The sequence below is a fragment of the Balaenoptera ricei genome, chromosome 14, assembly GCF_028023285.1.
Source record: "Balaenoptera ricei isolate mBalRic1 chromosome 14, mBalRic1.hap2, whole genome shotgun sequence".
NCBI classification, from domain to species: domain Eukaryota; kingdom Metazoa; phylum Chordata; class Mammalia; order Artiodactyla; family Balaenopteridae; genus Balaenoptera; species Balaenoptera ricei.
Window position 1 is genome coordinate 39,087,421 of NC_082652.1, and position 25,679 is coordinate 39,113,099.

The following is a 25,679-nucleotide window of genomic DNA, read 5'->3' on the forward strand; positions in this document are numbered from 1 at the left end:
TTCTACTCTCATCTCCTCAGAAATATGCGAGCAGAAGGTGAGGCATTGCTACTGGATTCCTCTGAAATAGTTTTGGAATTTTGGATGTATAGAATTATACTTGTTTATGTTTCATTTTTATCTTTAAATGAAATACTTATTTTTTTTCTGTTCTTAAGTATACAGAAAAGTGTATGCTCACCAGCCAGAGATAACCAATGTTAACATGTTGATATATTTCTCCCCCTTAAAGCTAGTTGAGATCATACTGTTTGGCATTCATTCTTTTTTTTAAATTACTCAATCGCTAGCGTAATTTTTATGTTATTAAAAAAATCTGTGTAACATTTTTTAAAATGAAAATAACTTCATATAGTTGTGTCGTGATTTAACATTTTCTAATGTTGGCTTACCATCATGGCTGATAAATTAGGGGTACTGAAGAATCAAGCTACTTCTGAAATAACTATTGGTCTGGTATATGTGTGCACGATATAATGATCCAGATCATCATTTATCTTTGGAGTTAATCACGATTCAAGCGAATTTCTAGTTATTTTGTTGGCTCCATTCTGTTTTCTGTTTCCTTTTCTCACATTAATCTGGTTCTTGATGAATTATTATAGCTTCGAGTTTTATTTTTCTTTCTAAAATATTCACTGACTCAGATTTAAATGCTGCTGTTTAGGATAAAGATGGAGATAGAGCTGTTCACCATGCAGCTTTTGGAGATGAAGGCGCTGTTATAGAAGTGCTGCACCGAGGCAGCGCTGATCTGAATGCACGAAACAAGCGCCGGCAGACACCACTTCATATTGCTGTCAATAAAGGTCACCTTCAAGTGGTGAAGACTTTATTGGACTTTGGCTGTCATCCCAGTCTTCAGGTAAAACCTTTAAAGAAATATATTCTGCAGGTATTGCTAGGATTCTTTTAAATGGAAGTACTAAATGGTTTTGTGGTAAGCATTCTTTTGTTTTCAGTTCTTTTTTGTATGATCAATCATACTAAATGATACTGAAGGTATAGAATGTCATAAAATTGGCAGTTATTCCTTCTTAGAAAAGCCTTTTTTAAGAAAGTGTCAGTAAATCGATTTTGTTTGGGGGAGTTGGGGATGGGGACTTGTGAAAATATCAGCTCTGAGTTGATTTGCTTTAACTTTATTGATCATGACAGTGAGCTTCAGCATTTCATTATAGTTACTTCAGAGGTATCAAAAGTATTTTAATTGTAGCTTAATTTATCTTAGAGTCTGGGTCTAGTCATTAATCCAGTCTTGGAAGATTTTCTGATTTGGAAAATATATATAGGGTTTTAAGATTGATTTGTAGTAGGACCTAAGGAAGTGTCACCTAAGAAATGATTCTTCCCATCTATAGTTTTGGCAACCAGGTGAATTAAATTGGATAGATCTCAGAGAAGTAATGAAGAAGAAGAACCAGAGTAAGGGGACTGAGGGTTTGAGAAGAACTGAAAGAATCAGAGATTTTGTTTAGCTAGATGGTTACTATGGACTGATATTTCTGAGGTACATCCATTTTGGAACTGATGGAGTAGGGAACCGACAGCTTCTGATGGCTGGATTGGAGGATGGGGGGAGGAATTGAGGGGAGTTAATCTGTTGAAGGAGTGGGAATTTATACCTGCTAACTTTTTTTGTCTGAGATGGGAGGCAAAGTCATCTGTTGAGAGTGAGTGGGGAGTGGTAGGTGTAGAAAGGGTGATTGAGAAGAATGATGAAGGTTTGGAATAGCTACTGTGGGGAACAGAAGGCAGGATAGATGAGGACCTGTAGAAGCTTATGCTAGCCATGTTAAGAGCCCGTCTCAAGTTGGAGACTGTGAATTTTTAGTGCCACCAGATAGGCGGATAGAAGTTGGATTGTTGGATTGAACTTGTGTTGGGAATTTTTTAATGTGTGTGGATGAATATATACCTGAGATTGGCAAACTTTTTATGTAATGGGCTGGATGATATTTTAGGCTTTCATATGATTTCTATCACAACTATCCAACACTGCCATTGTAGCCTGAAAGCTGCTGTAGATAATACATAAATGGATGTTTGTGGCTATGTTCCAGTAAAACTATTACAAAAATAGGTGGAAGACTGGATTTGGCATCCGTGGTATATGCTGTAGGATAGGCTATATATGGCTTTACTGAGAATAGTATTTATGACTATGATATGAAAAAGGTCTAAATTACCCATTTATCCAGATGACTGATAGTGAATAACAACTTATTGCTAAATCATTGATTAATGAAAAAAGTACCTTGAGAAAAGGGTAGACTGAGACTGTCAGATTTTCTTTTTCATTTGTCTTCACTTTGAGTTAACTAGCCACTTTCCTGCCCTTTGAAAACATTTAGATTAATGATTCTCAACTGTGACTGCACAACATAATCATCTGGGGAGCTCTGAAAAACTGTTGATGCCTGGCTTTCACCCCCAGAGATTCTGGCTTAGTTGGTCTGAAGAACAGCCTGGGTATTAGGATTTTTTAAGAACTCCCCACAGATTCTAAGGTGCAGCCAAGGTTGATAACCACTGACTTTAAATTCATTACTATGGGACTCCCAAGACTGGTGCAGGTTTGCTGTGGAATTTTAGAGTATAACAATTAATGGTGGGAATGTGGTATAGCAGGCCATTGTAAGCTAATGAATTGGGGTGGGGGGCAGCTTTTCCACCTCATTAAATTTTGTTATTTGCTAAATTATATTTGAGGGTACTTCTTTGATTTTATTTTTTATTTTCTTTGGAAAGCTACAGCATGCTTATTGTCTTTTACATCTAGATTGAGTAGGAATTTCTTTACTATAATGAGGCTAATATTTCTTGCCTGCATTTTAAAATTTAACACACAGCGTGTTTTGTTAACGGGTTGTTGGATATGGCTTCTGCTTTTGTTTCTTTGTTCAGTAGTTCATTATAAGTATTAACATTACATATAATGATTAATTGAAAAAGAACTAATGAAAGTCTCTTTAAACTTAAAAAAAAAAAAAAAAAGGATTCTGAAGGTGATACCCCTCTTCATGATGCAATAAGTAAGAAACGTGATGATATCCTGGCGGTTCTTCTGGAAGCTGGAGCAGATGTTACCATTACAAATAATAATGGATTTAATGCTCTACACCATGCTGCACTAAGAGGAAATCCCAGGTAAAGATGTCACGTTTTACTATTTTATATGCAATTTAAAAATATTTTCCTGATGCTGGTTCTCTTTTTCTGATACTTATGAGGAAATAATTTTGGTTTACTTTAATGTTTTAAGGTCTGTGGAAATTATGAACTTCATTAAATAGATTAGTTTTATATGTTTTTTTTTTGGTTAAACTAATACAAGTATTATGAAATGACTAAATATATATTAAATATGGATATAAAGTATCAGGAATACTTGCTTATATTCTAAAGATTTAATTAAAATGCATTCCATTTGGAGATTTATGTTTCTTCAAGATCATTCTCGGGTGTCCTCTAGCCCCATGTTATTTATTTGCATGGTAATTATTTTTTTAAACTTGTGGCTAAATAACTATTAAGTTACCTGATTTCTTATTAATAATATAATTACCTATAAACTTCTAGTATAGAGGTCCTCCAATCATTGTTATAGTAATAGGTGGTCTACTGAAAAAAGTGCTTGCTGGTTAAAGTTCGAGAAAGACTTTCGGGAAGTCATAGAATTCATAAAGGATCTGCAAAGTCTCACAGAAAAGGAAAATGGTTATTAGCTTTGCTTAACCTAGAACTTTCTATGAATGAATTTTTTGGAACAACTTTACCTTGAGAAGCATTTTAGAAAATGCTACATTAGATGTCTTCTGTTTATAGTTGAATCAAGCCCATGTATATTGACTGAGGGAGATGTTTACTTAGAAGTTTATTTTCATAATTTAATCTACCCTAAATTTTAAAAAATTGAGGTATAATTGACATATAACATATTAGTATCAGGTGTTACAAAATAATGATTTGATATTTGTATATATTGTGAAGTGATTGCCACAGTAAGTCTAGTTAACATCCATCACCACGCATAGTTCCAAATTTTTTTTCTTGTGGTGACAACTTTTAAGACCTATTCTCTTAGCAGCTTTCAAATATACAATGCAGTATTATTAACTGTAAACACCATGAATTCTTATTCTTTGGTTCCGTATTGCATTTTTACATCATGTTTCCTTTTACTTTTTTTTGCTCTTTTTTAGCTTCTTAGGATCACCACTAGAGGGTGAGCACAGAGAACAAAAGGATTTTATCGTGATTGGTTGTTGGTAGCTGTAACAATCGGTGTATAATCTAGGATGAAATAAATGACAATGTTTTAGGTTATATCTTGATTTGCTTTTTCAAATTACAAATATTTGAACACTTCATACGTTGGCACTGTAAAGGAGACACAGTAGTATTATATGTTCCCTGCCTTTCAAATAAAAGATGATAATGATAGCATTTACCACATGCCTGGCCTCTACTAAGTAGTGTACGTGCATTATCTCATTCAATCCTTTGAACAGCTTTTTGAAGCAGGTGTTAATATCCTCATTTTATAGATGAAGCATATGAGGCTTATAAAGAGATGAATTTAGTTATTCAAGATCATGCAGCTGACTAGTGGAACAGTTGGAACTTGAGCAAGGTCTGTTTGACTTTAGAATCACTGATCTTAGCCACTTTATATTATTTTCTCTGTATTACGGTCTGTATGTGAGGCAAGACTGGAACACGTGGAGTGAATGATTTAACTAAGAATGTATTAATATATCATGCTCACTTCTTGTGCTTCATGAGCCTGTCTTTCTAACTTTATCTCCTACTAATTAAAATCCTTCTGCCCACCTTGCCCTTCAGCTACATTATACTACTCTCTCTCCCTAAAATTGTCTGCTCTCTTCCTTCATTTATTAAGCATTTTCTTTCATTAAGATGCCCTTATCCCTTCTTTTTCTTAACCATCTCTCTTCCAGAGCTCCTCTATATCATCACTGAAGTTATTTTCTGTTTGCCCTATAGTTCCTTGTTCTGTGTTTTTGTTTTCTTGCACTTATAATCTGCTTTGTGCTGTTCCTTAGTATGTGCATTTTTATGTTTCTTTCTGATAAAATTGTGGGCACAAATATTTATCTGTGTATCTCCTGTAATGCCTTGACTATACTGGGGACTCAATACATGTTAGTCTTAATTTGACAGTCAGGACAGTGTTAGATATCACAGGAGTATATGATCAATTAAAACATAAATTCTGTAGAGAAACGGTCAAGAGTTGAAACAGCAATTATTTCAAATTAGGATGGTCAAAAAGAGATTTTATTGAGGGAATTTAATTTAGGTTATAATATTTTTAAGTTATAAAGTTTAAGATAGACTGAAAATTAAAGTGTTTAGGAAGTAACTTTTAAATATTTTGAATTGTTTAACTTTATTGAGAATAGGCATAGTATATTTAATATAATGTTAAGCCTATACAAGGAGGAAAAAAATACTACTTCTGTTTCTTTAATTCTTGAGAATTCCTCTGGAAATTTATAACAGTGACTCCTCCAACCAGATAATTGGTGTCAGGTGACATAAAAAAAGAAAAAAAAAAAACTTTCATTCTACAACAAAGTGGTGCTTTAGTTAAAGGTACACAACTTCTTTATTCCTATTTCCTTAAGACATTTTATGCAGTTTTGACTGTACATTGCCCAGTAAAGTGTGATTTTAATTGGACACGAAAGAATATCAGAAGATAACACAAGTTATATATTGGTTGTAATTGTAACTTGGGTTGTTTTGAGTTCTTTTTTTTCTACATCAAGTTTCGTATTCTTAAAATTGGCTTTTCTTTCCTGGTACTGACCAGTGAGGTTGTAAGACAGAAGAAACCATTTTAACTCAGAATTAGAAAAAGTCTTCTCATTTTACAACTGAGGAAACATGTTTGGAGAGGTGAAATGTCTACATAAGTAAAAAGGTAGCAATACTTATTAGTTTTTTGTTTCTTTTTTGAGGATTAAAGTCTTTTGGTTCAGGGTCAGAAGAATTAGATACTTTCTGTTTAAGTCTGTCTGTAAGATGCTCTGCAGTGTCGTCATCTCCTTTTCCACCTTACCTATCAATGTTCTATTAAATAGCAGTAGAATTAACTGGTAATCATATGGAAGGTAGTGAATCAACATTGCTGGAGTTTTATTTTATATAATGTTACATTTTTCTTTAATTTAAAAATGTGCGTGCCCACACTGTGACATTCCTGTTATGGTTTCAGGTGACCTTCCCAGATATTTTCTTCCTTTGAAGGAAGTTTTTGTTTTTTTAAAATTGTGTGGCATAGTCTACATTTCAATACCATTTCTTTTCTGAAGGATAAGAAATTTAATACCAAGAGACCATAAATGAATAAAATAATTTTATTTGAAAGCCTTATGTCATCCACACATTTTTCATAAAGCTGTTTATAAACATTATTTACCATTATGGCTCTTCCAAGTAGAATTAATAGTAACAAATTATTTGATTTAAACCACAATCTGAGTAATTTAAATAAGTTGAAATTAGTTGATGTGATTGATATTGATAAATGAAAACGCTGGCTGTCCTGTAGTAATCAATGCATAGCTACAGCTGGTTGAAGGGGACCAAATCCATTGAAGAGGCGATTTGGTTCCATTTTACCAGCTCTAGCAAAGCATTGCAGTGCCGCTAGTTTGGGACCCAGAACAGTTAAAATGTTTTTTATTTGAAAAATTATGGTTATGGTCCTTACACAATTCTCATATCAGTATTTCAGCCATTGAATGTAAAACTTTATGTTTTGAAGGCACTTTTCCTACTATTCCCTTCTCTAATCATGCAGAAATCTTTACCCTTTAACACATCGTTAGTGCATTAAGGAGTTATCAATGTACGCCTTTATTTTTAACACTTTTGCTAATTCTTAAATACAGACAGTGACCTGTTTCAAAACCCACACCATTTAAAAGAGCAAATAGATCTTGATGTGTATCAGAGTAATGTTATCTATTTATCCTTGGGCAGTAAACCAAATAAGTAAGTGAAATAGGTTAGGGAAGAGCACTGCTAGTCATACTTTTCTACTGCCGCTGCTTTTTTTAGTATTATACTTAAGGACTAACAGCAAGTTGCTGACGGGGTGGAGGAATGAGTAGCCTTAAGAAAGTACCTCTGGGCTTTGGTTTATAAATAGATGACACGTGTATTCGGTGTATTGCTTAGACTTGTGTTGAAAGGAACTGCCATGCATGATAGCTTATTTTTCTTTCTTTTTGCTTATGTAGTGTTACTGATCATAGGTTAATAATTTAACCCTTTTAAAGGTCTAGTTCCTTGACCGAATTCTCTGTCATTTTGGGTACAGATTGCCTAGTTACTTCTCATTATCAGCTTAATAATACATTAACTTGTGGTTAGTAAGAATCATGAATTTGAGTATTAAAACTACCATTAAAACTCAGTAGAACAAATTTTTGTTATAAGGGGATTTCAGTATTGGGAAGGATGTCTTCTGAAAATATTTGCCTTGAAATAAAAGTTTGAGCAGTTATAGTTTGCCTATAAGTGCTGTCAGTGAAATATAAAGAAATAGTTATCTGTTTTGAACCAAACTGGGAGGTCAACACTAATTCAGGTAATATTCAAACAATTCTCATATTAAGTATATTCTGCATCTGTTGGTTGATGAGTGTCATGCTGCTGGTGAAATTAATGTGACTACAATTATTTCCATCATTCTAATAGAAATGAAACAGGTGTTAAATTGCGTGGACTTCAGTGCTGATGATAGCAATAAAACTGGCTTCTATTTTTACTAGTTATATGGGAGCCGTTTAGCAGATCCAGTTGCTCAAGTGTGCTTTTGGATGGCAGTTCAGTTTCATATACTGGCCATATCGGGGCAAGGAGAGGCCATGGAAAAAAAATAGTACAGCATTTGATAATGTCAGCATCTGTTATCCCTGTCAGCGAGACAGTTGAAATGTTTGAGTTACGCCAGTGTCAGCAGATGCCCAGAGTTTAATATGTACTCAGTTAAAAATGAACAGCTGATCTAAGTGATAGATGTGACATTTTAGAGTGATTGAAAATACTCTTAGATATGTTAAGTTGAACTTGTAAGCACTAGAATCAGTGTGTAATTTTACTTTTTCAAATGAATAACAGATGCTGTCATTTTATTTTCTAGGGATTATATACTCTTAATATTGTAGCAACGAGATTCTTAGTTGCTGGGATGTTTTAAAATAATTATTAAAAACATATATACCTATAGAATGATGAATATAATTGTTTATTATAAAACATGGATGCAGTAATACCCTTTGAGTAGTTTTATAGAGGAACCTCTACTTTTGAGGTATATATTGTCAGTTTTTGGTATTTAGGGCATGTACAGTTAAACTTAACAAATGGAATATGCAGCTTTGCCATTCTCTTTGTAGATGATCAGAAAGAAGGGCTATTCTTGAATGAGTTAAGCTTTGAACTGATTTTTTCTTTGAAAATGTGGAATTTTAAAATTATGAACTTTTTGTAACTTCCAATAAATGTTCAATAATTTATATGCTACCATATCTATTAGTCATTCTCTCATTCTTTATAATCTGCCGATAAAATGAAAATCATCTTTTGACAATTATCTAGTTGTCTTATTAAACAGAAAATTGGATAACCTTATAGCCATTTCTATTCAACTGTGACACAAAAAATTTAGACATGTAATACATGTCTGAATACTCTAGTCAAAATAAAACTTTTAGTAAGAAATGATTAGAATATATGAATATTAATAATAGTATTTCTTTTTTCAAAGTCTATTATAGTAGCTTAAAGTAGGTACTACTTATAAATTGTTGCTAAGAGCTATATCATTTATAATTTATTAGTATATAAATATTGTACAAAATAAATTTTATATAAAATACAAAAAAGTATTTTAATATATCTAACATACTATAAATAGTAGGTCTATCATATTTATAAAAAATTGAATTATAATTGCATAGTACTAATAAAAGATGGTTATTCTTTCTGTATAAATTGGTTTCTTGACTATAGTGTTTTCATTTTATGTGCCCTCTTTGGAGAAAGCAAATTCAAGGATAATATAGATAATAAATTAATTTATTTTAAATATTTGGCAGTCTGTGACCAATGTGCCCTGTTGACTTACAGCTATTTCCCAGAATTTTGTCATTTTTCATGAATAAATCTTATGTCTTGATTCATTCTAAGTACTTACACAGCATTGAAAGTGGAGACTGGATTAGGGAGAAGGACAAGGACCATTTTTTTTTCTTTGAGAGCAGAATTTTACTTGAAAGATAGCCTTTTAAAATCATAACTATGTCTATAGCTTTCAGAAAGAAAACCTAAAACAGCAAAACTTGCTTCAGAAATTCCTCTTAATATTATTAAATTATAAATTTATCAAAATATGAAGAAGAGCTGTTGAAAGGCAAATGAAGTTGGCTTTTGTTAAATCAGTCAACACTACTAATATGATACATTTAAATTAATGTCAAATTGTGGAGACAGAAAATAGGTCATGTGTATCCCTCATTGTTTTGTACTAGTAATATTCTATTCTCTTTTGTATTCAACTTTAATCATGTGAATACTTAATTTAAAAAATGTAAAATGTAGTATGCTTAACTTAAAAGATTTAAAAGGAATTTCATGATAATTTTAAATCCACTTCAGTAAAACTTTTTTTCTTCACAAAATATAAATCTTAGCAACATTTAGTTTCCATCTGTAAGTAGTAGGTACATTTTTCTGGTGTTAGTATTGCCAAAGGTCATCTCTTTGATATTAGGTTAATTTACCATATGAAGGTCATTCACATAGCTGCATTCTAGTTCCCTCTTGGCGGTTTATTGCCTACCAAAAATACATACTTCTTTACATTCCATAGCATTGTATGGTCATATGGGTACATAAAGAAGTATGTACTCTGAGTAGGTATTACTAAGTTGTTAGCTGTAAAAACACGAAATGTTTTATTTTCGCATTTGTTAGTAAAACATTCAGCTTACTGATGGAGAGAAATGGTAGATCATTTGCAGAGACTATCAAAGACTAAACTTTATAACAGATTTACCTGAGGCATGGCATTAGTGCCATTCATGGTTCCTTGTTCTTGGTGGACATACACTTTTAAACTTTGACCAGTTATCTGTTGAACTTTGTCCTGGTTTGGTTCTGCAAGAGATCCATAGTATCAGTGGGGATTTACAGAGTGTATTTCAGATATTGGTAAGATCAGCCTAGTGTTTCTTCATAGTCTTCAGAGCAAATTTCTTCTTATTTTGCAGTTTGCTTCTAGATCCTACAAGTAGACAATAATTAATTTGGTGCAAATTCTTTTTACAAACTAAATGTCTTATTAAAAACTTAACAGCCAATTAGTACTTCTTCTGATATTAACTCTAAAGTTGAAAAGACAAGGAGAAAAACCAGATCTTTTTAGAGTGTGAATGAACTGAATTTTTAAAGATGATGATTTTTTTGGTTAGTTTTTTTAAGGTCATAGATAAGAACTCATGATCATTTGAAAACTTCTTTGTTGTTCCTTTTTATTAGTTACTTACCTGAATTTTGCACTTTGGTGCTCCTTTTGGGTTAAATATAAATTTAGATAGATGAATTAATATCTAATTTTGGTGAGTTGAGTTGTTTTGAGTCTTTGTTTTTTTGTTTTTAATATAAAGGATAAGTACCAGAACAGTACTGTCCAAAGTCTCACTTAAAAACAGCTGAAAGGTATTAGCCTATGAGCAGTTGAGTTTTAGCTTGATCATTTAGCATGAAAAGAAATTATAGTTGGTGAGTTGCCTTTTATTATTGTGGTATTAAAAGGTTAATTTAAAAGAAAACCATGAGAAATTTTCCTGTCTGAGAAAGGACGGGAAGAAAAGACACAGAAAGTAGAATTTCTGCAGCCTGTGATAAAAAGCTAGTGCAGCTTATAAAGAGCAAATCAGAATGTAGCAACAGATAGCCCAGTACTACAGCAGTTTCAGCAATGCAGAGTTAGAATTTCACCATGCACATTCTGATTTATTTTTGTGCCCAACTATTAGAGTTGGCAATAAAAAGTATTTTGTGATCTACCAAGTATCTTGGTTGACTAAACCTTGAAATAGTTAATAGTTTTTAAGCGATAGTATACTTTGGAAGCAGGATGTGATTTACTAGGGATGCAAAACAACCATTTAATCTGAAACAATAAAAACGAACTCTTTAATAATGTAAATGACAGGAATGGATTTGTACAAGTTTGAGATCGAGTTACCTGTCATGATATTTAACAGCGTTCCTTTTTATACTACATAAGCTCTCTACTTGAACTGTGAAACTAGGCTGTGCCCAGATAGAATTTAATCTAACAATAAAAACATGTATCGAGTCGGTAATAGGTAAGCATGCAGAAAGTCATAAGCATCCTTAAAAGTACAGGCCTGTGGTGCTGTGTTACCTGTAAGCTTAGTGTCATGCAGCGTTAGCAGCAGGAAGAGAGAGAAAGACCTAGAGAGTCACATCAGCAGCAGCCATCTCATCTTGATTGTTTCTTCACTCTGTTTGCTGAATTAGCGCTTCTTTTCATGAGCCGGGTGAAGTAAGGGGGAAGAAACAGTGAACACAGAACCTCACCTTTTAAGATAAATTTGAAAAACAAATGAACAAACAAAAATAAGTCAGCCATCTTTTCCCTCTCCCTTCCCTTATGCTTAAGGGAAAAGAAAAAAAACTACAGTAAAATTGAATCAGCGTTGGCCATTTGATTTGGAATGTCATATTACTAGTATTGCACAGTTATAAGCACCTTGTATCTGCTGGACAGAAAGTTAAGCAACGGAGGAAGGTTGCTACAACGGCCAAGAAAATGAACCTCACTTATTTCTCAGATGGAATGCTTCAGAATTGGGGAAAAAGTTGCAGAGGAGGTTAATTTTATAATCTAAAAAAGACATAAAAACCCAACAAAAATCAAAACACACCTTGCTCCCCCCCAAGTAACTGTAGACATTCACCCTGTTTTCTTTGCGCACCAGAATGCATTGGGGTCTTCTGACTTCTCAGGAAATGTTCTGCATCTTTCTTGCTGTGAGATTTTTTTTGTTTGTTTTAGTTTCCAGGATTAAATGGTAGATCTGTATTGAAGCTACCTTGTCATATCCAGAGGTCAAGTCTGCAAGCAAGGTCAGGACTTCCACATGGTCACTACAAAGGTTAACTTATATTCTTCCCTCAGTGGCCACAGGCTGAACTGTTACAGCTTTATAGGCAGCTAAGCATTTGAAACATGCACTCCCAGGCAAACAGGCTCTCTTGTGCCTCTCTCTTCCCTGACCATATTTAGTCAACCATAGCAAAAAATAGTCTCTCAGCTGTCGATTGTCGATCCAGAAGCTGAGGAAGCCTCTATCTTGCTTTCTGCCTATTGATTGTTCATCCTGCGGTCCAAACACTGCCTTGCCATTTGTCCTCCTTTTTTTTTTTTTCCAAAGCACTGCCAAATAAAGCGGTCTCTCATGTTTCCACTTACACATCCCAGATTTTCACTGAGCTTGCGCTGAGACTAGGAAAGCCTGATGCGGCTGTCACTAAACTTAGATGCACTGCAGAGAAAAAAAGAAAGAGGAAAAATATTACCCTGGCGAGTAGCAAGACAATCTTTAGACAGATATGGAACAAGTAAAATCCCTCTGCTGCCAAAATATGTTTCATGACCTGATTTTTTTATTGGTAAAAAATCAGGATAATGATATTTTATACAGCTAAAGGCCAGAAGGGATTTTGTAGTGTTACCTTTTAGAGCTAGTTGTTGCTATACATTCTTTTTAAATTTAATAAATAATATTTGAATGGCAAATTTGTAAAAATGGTAAATAGAACCTATATATTGAGGGTGGAGAGAGATCACTAAGGAAGAAAGGAGTAATGTGTAAATGAAATCTTGGAAATGCTACTTAAAACTTTAAATTCATTGTCAATTTGAGTAAATTTTTTTGTAGTACTTAGGTGAGAAACAGTGTCTGGAATGCTTTTGAGTAATTGTGTACTTTTATATTGAAACTATATATACTTATATAACTATTAAAATGCATTAATTAAATTTTATTTTATGCTCAAACGTGAGGTGGTTTTTTCCTCCCTTCTACATTGCCATTCCACTTTTATTTTCTGAAATTGCATGTAGGCATGATCATTTCACACTTTACTGCAGACTTAAATAGTCATTAACCTATATGTAACTTTGCCACATAGTGTATGTTGCAGAGGAAAAATACTTTTGCTATAAATTTAATAGCATATTTACCATAAATTTTAATATTGAAGTTTATTTTTTAGCCAAGGAGAAAAAAATATAACATCAAATTCCACAAACCTATGGAGATACAATTTAAGATCTTACAAGCCTAAGAATGCCCAAGAGAAACCAACTATACTCTGTTCTTAATTCAAATATAGTCTCTTAAGTATTGATTCAGTTAAGAATCAAGAAAAACAGTTATCAGTTTTCTGAGCTTATTCTCCTAGAAGGGAAATTTGTCCTTGACATTCTTTTTGTCTTTAACATTTAATAACATAGCAGTTTAATTTTTTTGGATGGCTATTTTAAAACAGTGACATAAAGAATGCTTCTATAGATATTTGGCAGTTTTAAAGAGTCAGCTTTTCTAGATATTGAAATAATTTTAAAGAGACAGCTAGCTGTTTTCTTTTTATTTATTTATTTATTTATTTATTTTTGGCTGTGTTGGGTCTTCGTTTCTGTGCGAGGGCTTTCTCTAGTTGCGGCAAGTGGGGGCCACTCCTCATGGCGGTGCGCGGGCCTCTCACTATCGCGGCCTTTCTTGTTGCAGAGCACAGGCTCCAGACGCGCAGGCTCAGTAGTTGTGGCTCACGGGCCCAGTTGCTCCGCGGCATGTGGGATCTTCCCAGACCAGGGCTCGAACCCGTTTCCCCTGCATTGGCAGGCAGATTCTCAACCACTGCGCCACCAGGGAAGCCCTGAAATAATTTTAGACACGTTGTGATAAAATGACACATCTCAGAGTGTTAAGATAGGTTAATTTTCAGGTTTCTAAATTACCCCATCTTTGCTGACCATTTTGTAGCAGTAAAAGTACCCCCCCCGCCAAGCAAACACTCATATAGTGTATGAAGGTCCAGGTACTCTTCTAAGCCCTTTAAAATTTTCATAACGATACTATGAAATAGGATTTGTGATTCTTCTCACATTTTATAGATGAGGAAACTGAGACATAGAAGGTAAGTAACCTTCTCAAGTCATTAGCTCTTCAGTTTGCTGGTGCCAGAATGTGAGCCCAGGTAGTTTGGCTTCAGACTGAGATCTTCACCACTGTGCCTGCTGTTGCTCTGGTTTATGAAAATGCAAGTAGTTAAGGAATGGACTCTTGGGGACTGGAACGTAAACCAAAAATGTAGCATGGTGAGCATTCTTGCTCCAGTATGCTCAGAAAGATGGTTGTTCACTTGATTGTTTCTTCTTTTGTTCCATTCAGCTAACTTTGAGCACCTAATACTGCGTGCACAAAGCGGGTATAAAGATGAGTAAACTAGGCTTCCCTGCCTTACATCATAGAAGAGATCATTTTGGTTGTCTTATTTTAAGAATGACTGAGTACTCACCTGTACAGCTCTCCTGTAGCCTGCATTGTCATTGCATATTTCTCTCATTTTGAGCTAAATTCTACTACATTACCAAATTCCTAGTTAATGAATTTAAGCTAAATTAATGAACCTTTTAATTACGGTGTCTGTCAAAAAAGAGTTTGTGGGAAGAAAATTAAAGCACACCAAAAAAAAGAATTAAAAAACATTTGAGTCATGTCTATCACCATAAATAGATGAAAGAAAATAAAAACTATCCATACTCATTTACTAAAGTGATTATCACAGATAGCATTTTGGTATATACCCTCCTAGACTTCTTGTCTCCATCCAGTTAGATAGGGGTGTGTATTGAATAAAAATGTATTCAGACCGTTACATACTAACATGCTTTTAGCATGCCCTACAGAACTTCTACTTGGGATTCATCAACTTTTTTATTAAGTTTCTTTATGGATTCTGGAGTAACATGCTTAAACTATATTTGAGGGATTGTTCATTAACTCAGCAGGCATTTATTGAACACCTAATATGTGCTGTTGTGCCGTTCTAATGTCTTTTTACATTAAGTAATCCTAATAGGTAAGGCCTCCTCAGTTTAGCTACTATGGTTTATTTGGAAAAATGTTGCCCATCTCTGAAGAAAGATTGCAAAGCATGGCAGGTCCTAAAAATGGACCCAGCGCCATTTGACTGTTACATACCATGCAGACAGCTGCTTGTCCCCTCTGCTTCTTAGAACTCATTTGTTCATCATTCAGCAAACGTTTGAGTATTACCATGTGCCAGGGATTATGCTAGGCACCACTGTTAGTTGTTCCGGAACTTAATGCTTCTTTGGCAGTATTCACAAATGCCTGCTTAACTGGTAGTAAGATCTTATCCTTAAATCATCCACGTCCTTAACCTTTTGGAAAACAACCAGACTGAGAAATAAAGAAGAGTGTTTGAACGTTAGGGAAAGTATCTTCAAATCTCATCCTGTGCTCCACAAGTGAGAGTCTATTGGCTTAGTATAATTATTGATTTATTGAGCTGTAACACCCTTATCCCGGTAACTCTATGGGCCTCAGTTCTTGCAACCTAACAGCAGAATCCTCTTAATTAACTAAGGTGCTGTGGGGAACAGCTGACCTTTGTGGTTATCTTGTGGGTTCCTCAGATTGTCTACCCCATGAGAAGAAAGGAGACAGACCACTCAGAGCTGCTCTGGACATGAGGGTGAGGGGACCAGGGGCTATTCTGTTTTTTTCTTAGCTCATCTTGCAGGCTAGGCCCAAAGATTGGCTCTTTTCTTGAGGCATCATATTATTTGTTTTTGTTTGTTTGCTTTTTGTGGGGGGAAGATCAGGAATGAACATTAGTTAGCAGCTTTCTAATTAAGATGAGAGGGTTATAGGTCTCTTAAAATTAATCTACCCCAAATCTCCAGTGTAGAAAAATTCTAAATAATTTACGTGGATATTCCACCTTCAAGGAAGTGGAGCATAACTTTCCATGTGTTAAGTTTAGGCTGCGCATAGTGACTTCTTTCCAAAGAGTGTATGGTATATTTTAGTGTTCTATAGTATAGAAAAGGGGAGAAAGAGTAACTCTGTGGTGGAGAAACCTCACAAACACTGCCTCAGCCATATGATCAGGGTTAACATCGACAGTGATAAGTCATGTTTATAGTGTGTACCCTTGATGTGACGTGATGAAGTGGCACTACCTTTGAGACCTTCTTCTTCAAAACTCATAACCCCAGTGTAATCATGGGAAAACACCAGACAAATTCCAACTGAGGGACAGTCTACAAAATAACTGATTAGTACTCCTCAACATTGTCAACATCATCGAAAACAAGGAAAGTCTAAGAAACTGTCAGAGCCAAGGGGAGCCTAAGGAGCCATGACAACTAAATGTAATGTGGTATTCTGGAGCAGAAAAGGAACATGAAATAAAACTAAGGAAGTTGGAATGAAGTAGTTAATAGCAGTCAGTGCTGGTTCATTAATTAACAAATGTACCATACTGATGTACAATATTAACAGTAGAGGTGAGGAACTCTCTGCAGTGTCTTCACAATCCTCTGTAACTCTACAGTGGTTCTGAAATAAAAAAGTTTATTTAAAAACAGCAAAAACAAAAATTTACCCACTCCTGGCTAGTTGACCATTGACTTTTGCATTAATTTTGATTTGGGGCTATCTGCAATATTTTTCCACAACTTAAGCCATTTCATCAGGAGTTGATTTTGTTATAATTCAGTTATCAACAAAATAATAAGTTTAGTCTCATATTCTTTTAAAAGTATATTAAAACAAAAAGTATATTTCAGAATAAATTTTATCGAGACCAATCGTATCTTAAAAAGAATTAGTTATTTTAAAGGGAGCCTTTTTAATTTGAGTGCTGATAATTTTGAATTTGTGAAAATTGTGAAATGATTAGATTTGTGTGGAAGGGGGTATAGAGGATAGATTTGGAAGGGGGCTGTTACAGATGTTCAGAGGAAAGGTAATGAAAGCCTATATAAAGAATATTGGGGCCCCTGGGAAAGAATAGTTTAGTTTTAAAAGGGAAAATCAAGAGAACAAATTGAACGCAGGAGTAAGAAGGGAGGAAGGGGTCTAGAATGACTCCCAGGTTTCTGACTTGGGTGGCTGGTTATAGGGTGGTAAGAATAACCAAAATCAAGAATACAGGAGGAATTCTTGGGAAGGAGAAAAGGGAAATTTGTACTGTGTACTTTTTAGGTCTATAATCTTAGAACTGTAATAAAATAACACTATTATATTGAAGAATTTTAGATTCTACTAAAACATTTACCTACATTATGTCATTTAATTCTTACAGCAATCTTACGATATTTTACAGAGGTTTCTATGGAAGTGTTGGTATTTGTTCAGTTAGAGATATGAGATAGAGCTGCTATGGGTGAGAGTGTTTAGTTGGGGCTTCACAGGGCCCGAGTATGGACCTTGGCTTTATAGGTCCATAGAGATGACTAACACTAATTAACATTAATAAAGAATGCCAAATTACTATTTACAGAAAGAAATATTGCTAAGTGGATTGTAGTACTTACACCAGCTGATCAGTAGATTTTTTTCCCCTGCAGTGGGGAGAAAGAAATCTATGAAAAGCTAAGTTAAAATTGGAAATTGATTGGTGAGCAAGACAACTGGTTAGATGATCTTAATTGACAGTACCATCAACCTGTGATGACTTTGCATATGATGATGTACTGAAAACTGATAGCATTCTCCTGATTCTACTGGAGGGTAAATTAAAATACTGGGGTTGCTCATCAGGGGGCTTTTTCTATAGATAACGCTGGTGATACATTGACAAATTATTTTTCTCATTCTTTCTCCAGGCTTTGTACAAACCATTTCTTCACTGTCCTTTTAACCAATCATTATTTTCCAGAAAAAGACATAATTTTCATCTTTTTAATAATAATTCCATCCTGGTGATTTATTTATCTATCTATCTATCTATCATCCTAATTCGACGTCTGTATCTCCTCTTATAAAAATCTCTTTTTCTCTAGTTATCCACTTGTTTCATTTACTTTATTAACTATTGTCTGGTGTATTCACCTCATTTGCCAATATAACACTGTTGCTATGGGAAATCAAAAATTACCATTTCTCTTTAAAATATGTTGATAATATTATAATTTAATCAGTTTAAAATAAGGCATTTGGATTAATTCAAATTTCTTTCAATTTTTTAATGATATATTTCTTAATGTTTCAGGATTGTGAGGAAAAAATATTTTAATATGGTTATTCTATAGTGTAATATACAACATTTATGTCAGTGAGACTAACAGAATAGATTTATTCTGAAATAAAAACTTGCTCCTTGAAAATCTTGAATTTTGCATTTTAATATTAGGATTTGATATACTTTGTAGAATGTGATCTAGAAGGGACTAGGGTTGTTTTTGTCACTGCCAACAGTAGCCTGGCACTGCCTTTCCGTTGTTCTGACAGTTCAGTTATATGTACTGTACTAAGAGAGGAAAAAGCAAAAAGACACAAAGTAATAAGAGTGCAGGGAGGCAATGGGCTTTCAAGAATACATACATATCTATTTATTTTTATTTTTATTTATTTTTATTTAATTTTTTTGGCTCTGCTGTGTGGCTTGTGGGATCTTAGTTCCCCTACCAGGTATCGAACCTGGGCCCCGGCAGTGAAAGTGCCAAGTCCTAACCACTGGACCGCCAGGGAATTCCCTCTATTTCTTTTTAAATGCCTTAGTAACTTTCTGAACCATTGGCTCTTCTTTCTGAAGGACCTCAGGTTTTCTACCTTGTTGACTTACGAATGCAAGAAGGAAGAACAAGTAAGTGAAAGCTATTAATATCCTCTATTACCACCATTTCTCTCAACACAGTTATAGTACCATTTTTCTTTGTATCAGTAACATGTGTTTGGGACTTCCCTGGTGATCCAATGGTAAAGAATCCACCTTACAATGCAGGGGACATGGGTTTGATCCCTGGTCGGGGAACTAAGATTCCACATGCCATGGGGCAACTAAGCCCGCATGCCAAAACTACTGAGCTCACATGCCTCAACGAGAGAGCCCGCGTGCCGCAAACTACAGAGCCCACACGCTCTAGAGCCCACGTGCCACAGCTACAGAGCCTGCCTGCCACAACTAGAGGGAGAAAACCTGCACGCCACAACTAGAGGGAGAAAACCCGCGGGCCACAACTAGAGAGAAAAACCCACGCGCCACAACTAGAAAAGAGAAAACCCGCACACCACAACTAGAGGGACGCCCACGCATCACAACGGAAGATCCCACGTGCCTCAACGAAGATCCAGCGTGCCGCAACTAAGACCTGACACAGCCAAAAATAAATAAAATAATTTAAAAAATGTGTTTGTCTTATTTTTTTTAACATCTTTATTGGAGTATAATTGTTTACATTGTTCTGTTAGTTACTGCTGTATAACAAAGTGAATCAGCTATACGTATACATATATCCCCATATCCCCTCCCTCTTGCATCTCCCTCCTACTACCCTCCCTGTCCCATCCTTCTAGGTAGTCACAAAGCACCGAGCTGATCTCCCTGTGCTATGCAGCTGCTTCTCACTAGATACCTGTTTTACATTTGGTAGTGTATATATGTCAATGCCACTCTCTCATTTCATCTCAGCTTACCCTCCCCCCTTCCCGTGTCCTCAAGTCCATTCTCTACGTCTGTGTCTTTATTCCTGTCCGCCCCTAGGTTCTTCAGAACTTTTTTTTTTTTTAGATTCCATATATATCTGTTAGCATATGGTATTTGTTTTTCTCTTTCTGACTTAACTTCACTCTGTATGACAGACTCTAGGTCCATCTACCTCACTACAAATAACTCAGTTTCGTTTCTTTTTATGTCAGAGTAATAGTCCATTGTATATATGTGCCACATCTTCTTTATCCATTCATCTTTCGATGGACACTTAGGTTGATTCCATGTCCTGGCTATTGTAAATAATGCTGCAGTGAACATTGTTGTGCATGACTATTTATTTTTAAACGTCTTTATTGGAGTATAATTGCTTTACAGTGGTGTGTTAGTTTCTGCTTTATAACAAAGAGAATCAGCTATACATATACATATATCCCCATATCTCCTCCCTCTTGCGTCTCCCTGCCACCCTCCCTACCCCACCCCTCTAGGTGGTCACAAAGCACTGAGCTGATCTCCTGTTATGCGGCTGCTTCCCACTAGCTATCTATTTTACATTTGGTAGTATATATTAGTCCATGCCACTCTCTCACTTCGTCCCAGCTTACCCTTCCCCCTCCCCGTGTCCATTCCTGTCCTGCCCCTAGGTTCTTCATAACCTTTTTTTTTTTTTTTTAGATTCCATATATATGTGTTAGCATACAGTATTTGTTTTTCTCTTTCTGACTTACTTCACTCTGTGTGACAGACTCTAGGTCCATCCACCTCACTATGAATAACTCAGTTTCGTTTCTTTTTATGGCTGAGTAATATTCCATGGTATATATGTGCCACATCTTCTTTATCCATTCATCTGTTGATGGACACTTAGGTTGCTTCCATGTCCTGGCTATTGTAAATAGAGCTGCAGTGAACATTGTGCTACATGGCTCTTTTTTTTTTTTTTTTAAACATCTTTATTGAAGTATAATTGCCTTACAATGGTGTGTTAGCTTCTGCTTTATAACAAAGTTAATCAGTTATACATATACAATATGTTCCCATATCTCTTCCCTCTTGCATCTCCCTCCCTCCCACCCTCCCCGTCCCACCCCTCTAGGTGGTCACAAAGCACCGAGCTGATCTCCCTGTGCTATGCGGCTGCTTCCCACTAGCTATCTATTTTACATTTGGTAGTGTATATATGTCCATGACACTCTCTCACCCTGTCACATCTCACCCCACCCCCTCCCCTACATGGCTCTTTTTGAATTATGGTTTTCTAAGGGTATATGCCCAGTAGTGGGATTGCTGGGTCATATGGTAGTTCTATTTTTAGTTTCCTCAGGAACCTCCATACTGTTCTCCATAGTGGCTCTATCAGTATACATTCCCACCAACAGTGCAAGAGGGTTCCCTTTTCTCCACACCCTCTCCAGCATTTATTGTTTGTAGATTTTTTGATGATGGCCATTCTGATTTGTGTGAGGTGAGATACTTCCTTGTAGTTTTGATTTGCATTTCTCTAATGATTAGTGATGTTGAGCATCTTTTCATGTGTTTGTTGGCAATCTGTATATCTTCTTTGGAGAAATGTCTATTTAGGTCTTCTGCCCATTTTTGGATTGGGTTGTTTGTTTTTTTGATATTGAGCTGCATGAGCTGCTTGTATATTTTGGAGATTAATCCTTTGTCAGTTGCTTCATTTGCAAATATTTTCTCCCATTCTGAGGGTTGTCTTTTCATCCTGTTTATGGTTTCCTTTGCTGTGCAAAAGCTTTTAAGTTTCATTAGGTCCCATTTGTTTATTTTTGTTTTTATTTCTATTTCTCTAGGAGAAGGGTCAAAAAGGATCTTGCTGTGATTTATGTCATAGAGTGTTCTGCCTATGTTTTCCTCTAAGAGTTTTATAGTGTCTGGCCTTTTACATTTAGGTCTTTAATCCATTTTGAGTTTATTTTTGTGTATGGTGTTAGGGAGTGTTCTAATTTCATTCTTTTACATGTAGCTGTCCAGTTTTCCCAGCACCACTTATTGAAGCGGCTGTCTTTTCTCCATTGTATATTCTTGCCTCCTTTATCAAAGATAAGATGACTCTATGTGTGTGGGTTTATCTCTGGGGTTTCTATCCTGTTCCATTGATCTGTATTTCTGGTTTTGTGCCATACTGTCTTGATTACTGTAGCTTTGTAGTATAGTCTGAAGTCAAGGGAGCCTGATTTCTCCAGCTCTGTTTTTCTTTCTCAAGATTGCTTTGGCTGTTCAGGGTCTTTTGTGTTTTCATACAGATTGTGAAATTTTTTGTTTTAGTTCTGTGAAAAATGCCGTTGGTAGTTTGATAGGCATTGCATTGAATCTGTAGATTGCCTTGTGTAGTATAATCATTTTCACAATGTTGATTCTTCCAGTCAGGAACATGGTATATCTCTCCATCTGTTGATATCATCTTTAATTTGTTTCATCAGTGTCTTACAGTTTTCTGAATACAGGTCTTTTACCTCCTTAGGTAGGTTTATTCCTAGGTATTTTATTCTTTTTGTTGCAAGGGTAAATGGGAGTGTTTCCTTAATTGCTCTTTCAGATTTTTCATCATTAGTGTATAGGAATGCAAGAGATTTCTGTGCATTAATTTTGTATCCTGCTACTTTGCCAAATTCATTGATTAGCTCTAGTAGTTTTCTGGTAGTATCTTTAGGATTCTCTATGTATAGTATCATGTCATCTGCAAACAGTGACAGTTTTACTTCTTTTCCTATTTGGATTCCTTTTATTTCTTTTTCATCTCTGATTGCTGTGGCTAAAACTTCCCAAACTATGTTAAATAGTAGTGGTGAGAGTGAGCAACCTTGTCTTGTTCCTGATATGGTGGAAATGGTTTCAGTTTTTCACCACTGAGAATGATGTTGGCCGTGGGTTTGACATATATGGCCTTTATTATGTTGAGGTAAATTCCCTCTGTGCCTACTTTCTGGAGAGTTTTTATAATAAATGGGTTTGAATTTTGTTGAAAGCGTTTTCTGCATCTGTTGAGATGATCATATGGTTTTTATCCTTCAGTTTGTTAATATGGTGTATCACATTGATTGATTTGCATGTATTGAAGAATCTTTGCATTCCTGGGATAAACCTCACTTGATCATGGTGTATGATCCTTTTAATGTGCTGTTGGTTTCTGTTTGCTAGTGTTTTGTTGAGGATTTTTGCATCTATGTTCATCAGTGATATTGGCCTGTAGTTTTCTTTTTTCATAACAACATCTTTGTCTGGTTTTGGTATCAGGGTGATGGTGGCCTTGTAGAATGAGTTTGGGAGTGTTCCTCCCTCTGCTATATTTTGGAAGAGTTTGAGAAGGATAAGTGTTAGCTCTTCTCTAAATGTTTGATACAATTTGCCTGTGAAGCCATCTGGTCCTGGGCTTTTGTTTGTTGGAAGATTTTTAATCACAGTCTCAATTTCAGTGCTTGTTATTGGTCTGTTTATATTTTCTGTTTCTTCCTGGTTCAGTCTCGGAAGGTTGTGCTTTTCTAAGAGTTTGTCCATTTCTTCCAGGTTGTCCAATTTATTGACATATAGTTGCTTGTAGTAATCTCTCATGATCCTTTGTATTTCTGCAGTGTCAGTTGTTACTTCTCCTTTTTCATTTCTAATTCTGTTGATTTGAGTCTTCTCCCTTTTTTTTCTTGGTGAGCCTGGCTAATGGTTTATCAATTTTGTTTATCTTCTCAGAGAACCAGCTTTTAGTTTTATTGATCTTTGCTATCGTTTCCTTCATTTTGTTTTTCATTTATTTCTGATCTGATCTTTATGATTTCTTTCCTTCCGCTAACTTTGGGTTTTTTTGTTCTTCTTTCTCCAATTGCTGTAGGTGTAAGGTTAGGTTATTTATTTGAGATGTTTCTTGTTTCTTGAGGTAGTATTGTATTGCTATAAACTTCCCTCTTAGAACTGCTTTTGCTGCATCCCATAGGTTTTGGGCCGTTGTGTTCTCATTGTCATCTGTTTCTAGGTATTTTTTGATTTCCTGTTTGATTTCTTCCGTGATCTCTTGGTTATTTAGTATGGTATTGTTTAGCTTCCGTGTGTTTGTATTTTTTACAGTTTTTTTCCTGTAATTGATACCTAGTCTCATAGCATTGTGGTAGGAAAAGATATTGATATGATTTCAATTTTCTTAAATTTACCAAGGCTTAATTTGTGACCCAAGATATGATCTGTCCTGGAGAATGTTCCATGAGCAGTTGAGAAAAAAGTGTATTCTGTTGTTTTTGGATGGAATGTCCTATAAATATCAATTAAGTCCATCTTGTTTAATGTATCATTTAAAGCTTGTGTTTCCTTATTTATTTTCATTTTGGATGATCTGTCCATTGGTGAAAGTGGGGTGTTAAAGTTCCCTACTACGATTGTGTTACTGTCGATTTCCCCTTTTATGGCTGTTAGTATTTGCCTTATGTATTGAGGTGCTCCTATGTTGGGTGGATAAATATTTACAATTGTTATATCTTCTTCTTGGATTGATCCCTTGATCATTATGCAGTGTCCTTGTTTGTCTCTTGTGATAGTCTTTATTTTAAAGTCTATTTTGTCTGATATGAGAATTGTTACTCCAGCTTTCTTTTGATTTCCATTTGCATGGAATATCTTTTTCCATCCCCTCACTTTCAGTCTGTATGTGTCTCTAGGTCTGAAGTGAGTCTCTTGTAGACAGCATATATACAGGTCTTGCTTTTGTATCCATTCAGCCTGTCTGTGTCTTTTATAGTTGGAGCATTTAATCCATTTACATTTAAGGTAGTTATCGATATGTATGTTCCTATTGCCTTTTTTGTAGTTGTTTTGGGTTTGTTATTGTAGGTCTTTTCCTTCTCTTGTGTTTCCTGCTTAGAGAAGTTCCTTCAGCATTTGTTGTAAAGTTGGTTTGGTGGTGCTGAATTCTCTTAGCTTTTGCTTGTCTGTAAAGTTTTAATTTCTCCGTCAAATGTGAATGAGATCCTTGCTGGGTAGAGTAATCTCGGTTGTAGGTTTTTCCCTTTCATCACTTTAAATATGTCCTGCCACTCCCTTCTGGCCTGCAGAGTTTCTGCTGAAAGATCAGCTGTTAACCTTATGGGGATTCTCTTGTATGTTATTTGTTGCTTTTCCCTTGCTGCTTTTGATATTTTTTCTTTGTATTTAATTTTTCATAGTTTGATTAATATGTGTCTTGGCGTGTTTCACCTTGTATTTATCCTGTATGGGACTCTCTGTGCTTCCTAGACTTGATTGACTATTTCCTTTCCCATATTAGGGAAGTTTTCAACTATAATCTCTTCAAATATTTTCTCAGTCCCTTCTCTTCTTCTTCTTCTGGGACCCCTATAATTCGAATGTTGGTCCATTTATTGTTATCCCAGAGGTCTCTGAGACTGTCCTCAATTCTTTTCTTTCTTTTTTCTTTATTCTGCTCTGTGGTAGTTATTTCCACTATTTTACCTTCCAGGTCACTTATCCGTTCTTCTGCCTCAGTTATTCTGCTCTTGATTCCTTCTAGAGAATTTTTAATTTCATTTATTGTGTTGTTCATCATTGTTTGTTTGCTCTTTAGTTCTTCTAGGTCCTTGTTACATGTTTCTTGTATTTTCTCCATTCTATTTCCAAGATTTTGGATCATCTTTACTATCATTACTCTGAATTCTTTTTCAGGTAGACTGCCTATTTCCTCTTCATTTGTTTGGTCTGGTAGGTTTTTACCTTGCTCCTTCATCTGCTGCATATTTCTCTGTCTTCCCATTTTGCTTAACTTACTGTGTTTGGGGTCTCCTTTCGCTGACTGCAGGTTCATAGTTCCCTTTGTTTTTGGTGTCTGCCCCCAGTGGGTAAGGTTGATTCAGTGGCTT

General features: G+C 35.2%; 1 protein-coding gene across 1 annotated transcript in view; it reads left to right on the forward strand.

Annotated features, from left to right (window-relative positions):
- Positions 1-25,679, forward strand: part of MIB1 (MIB E3 ubiquitin protein ligase 1) — a 119,028-nt gene that overhangs the window by 63,062 nt on the left and 30,287 nt on the right. Inside the window, exons 11-12 of the mRNA XM_059893667.1 lie at positions 668-865; positions 2,999-3,150. Of these exons, the coding sequence (XP_059749650.1) occupies positions 668-865; positions 2,999-3,150 (350 nt within the window). The remainder of the gene's footprint in view (positions 1-667; positions 866-2,998; positions 3,151-25,679) is intronic.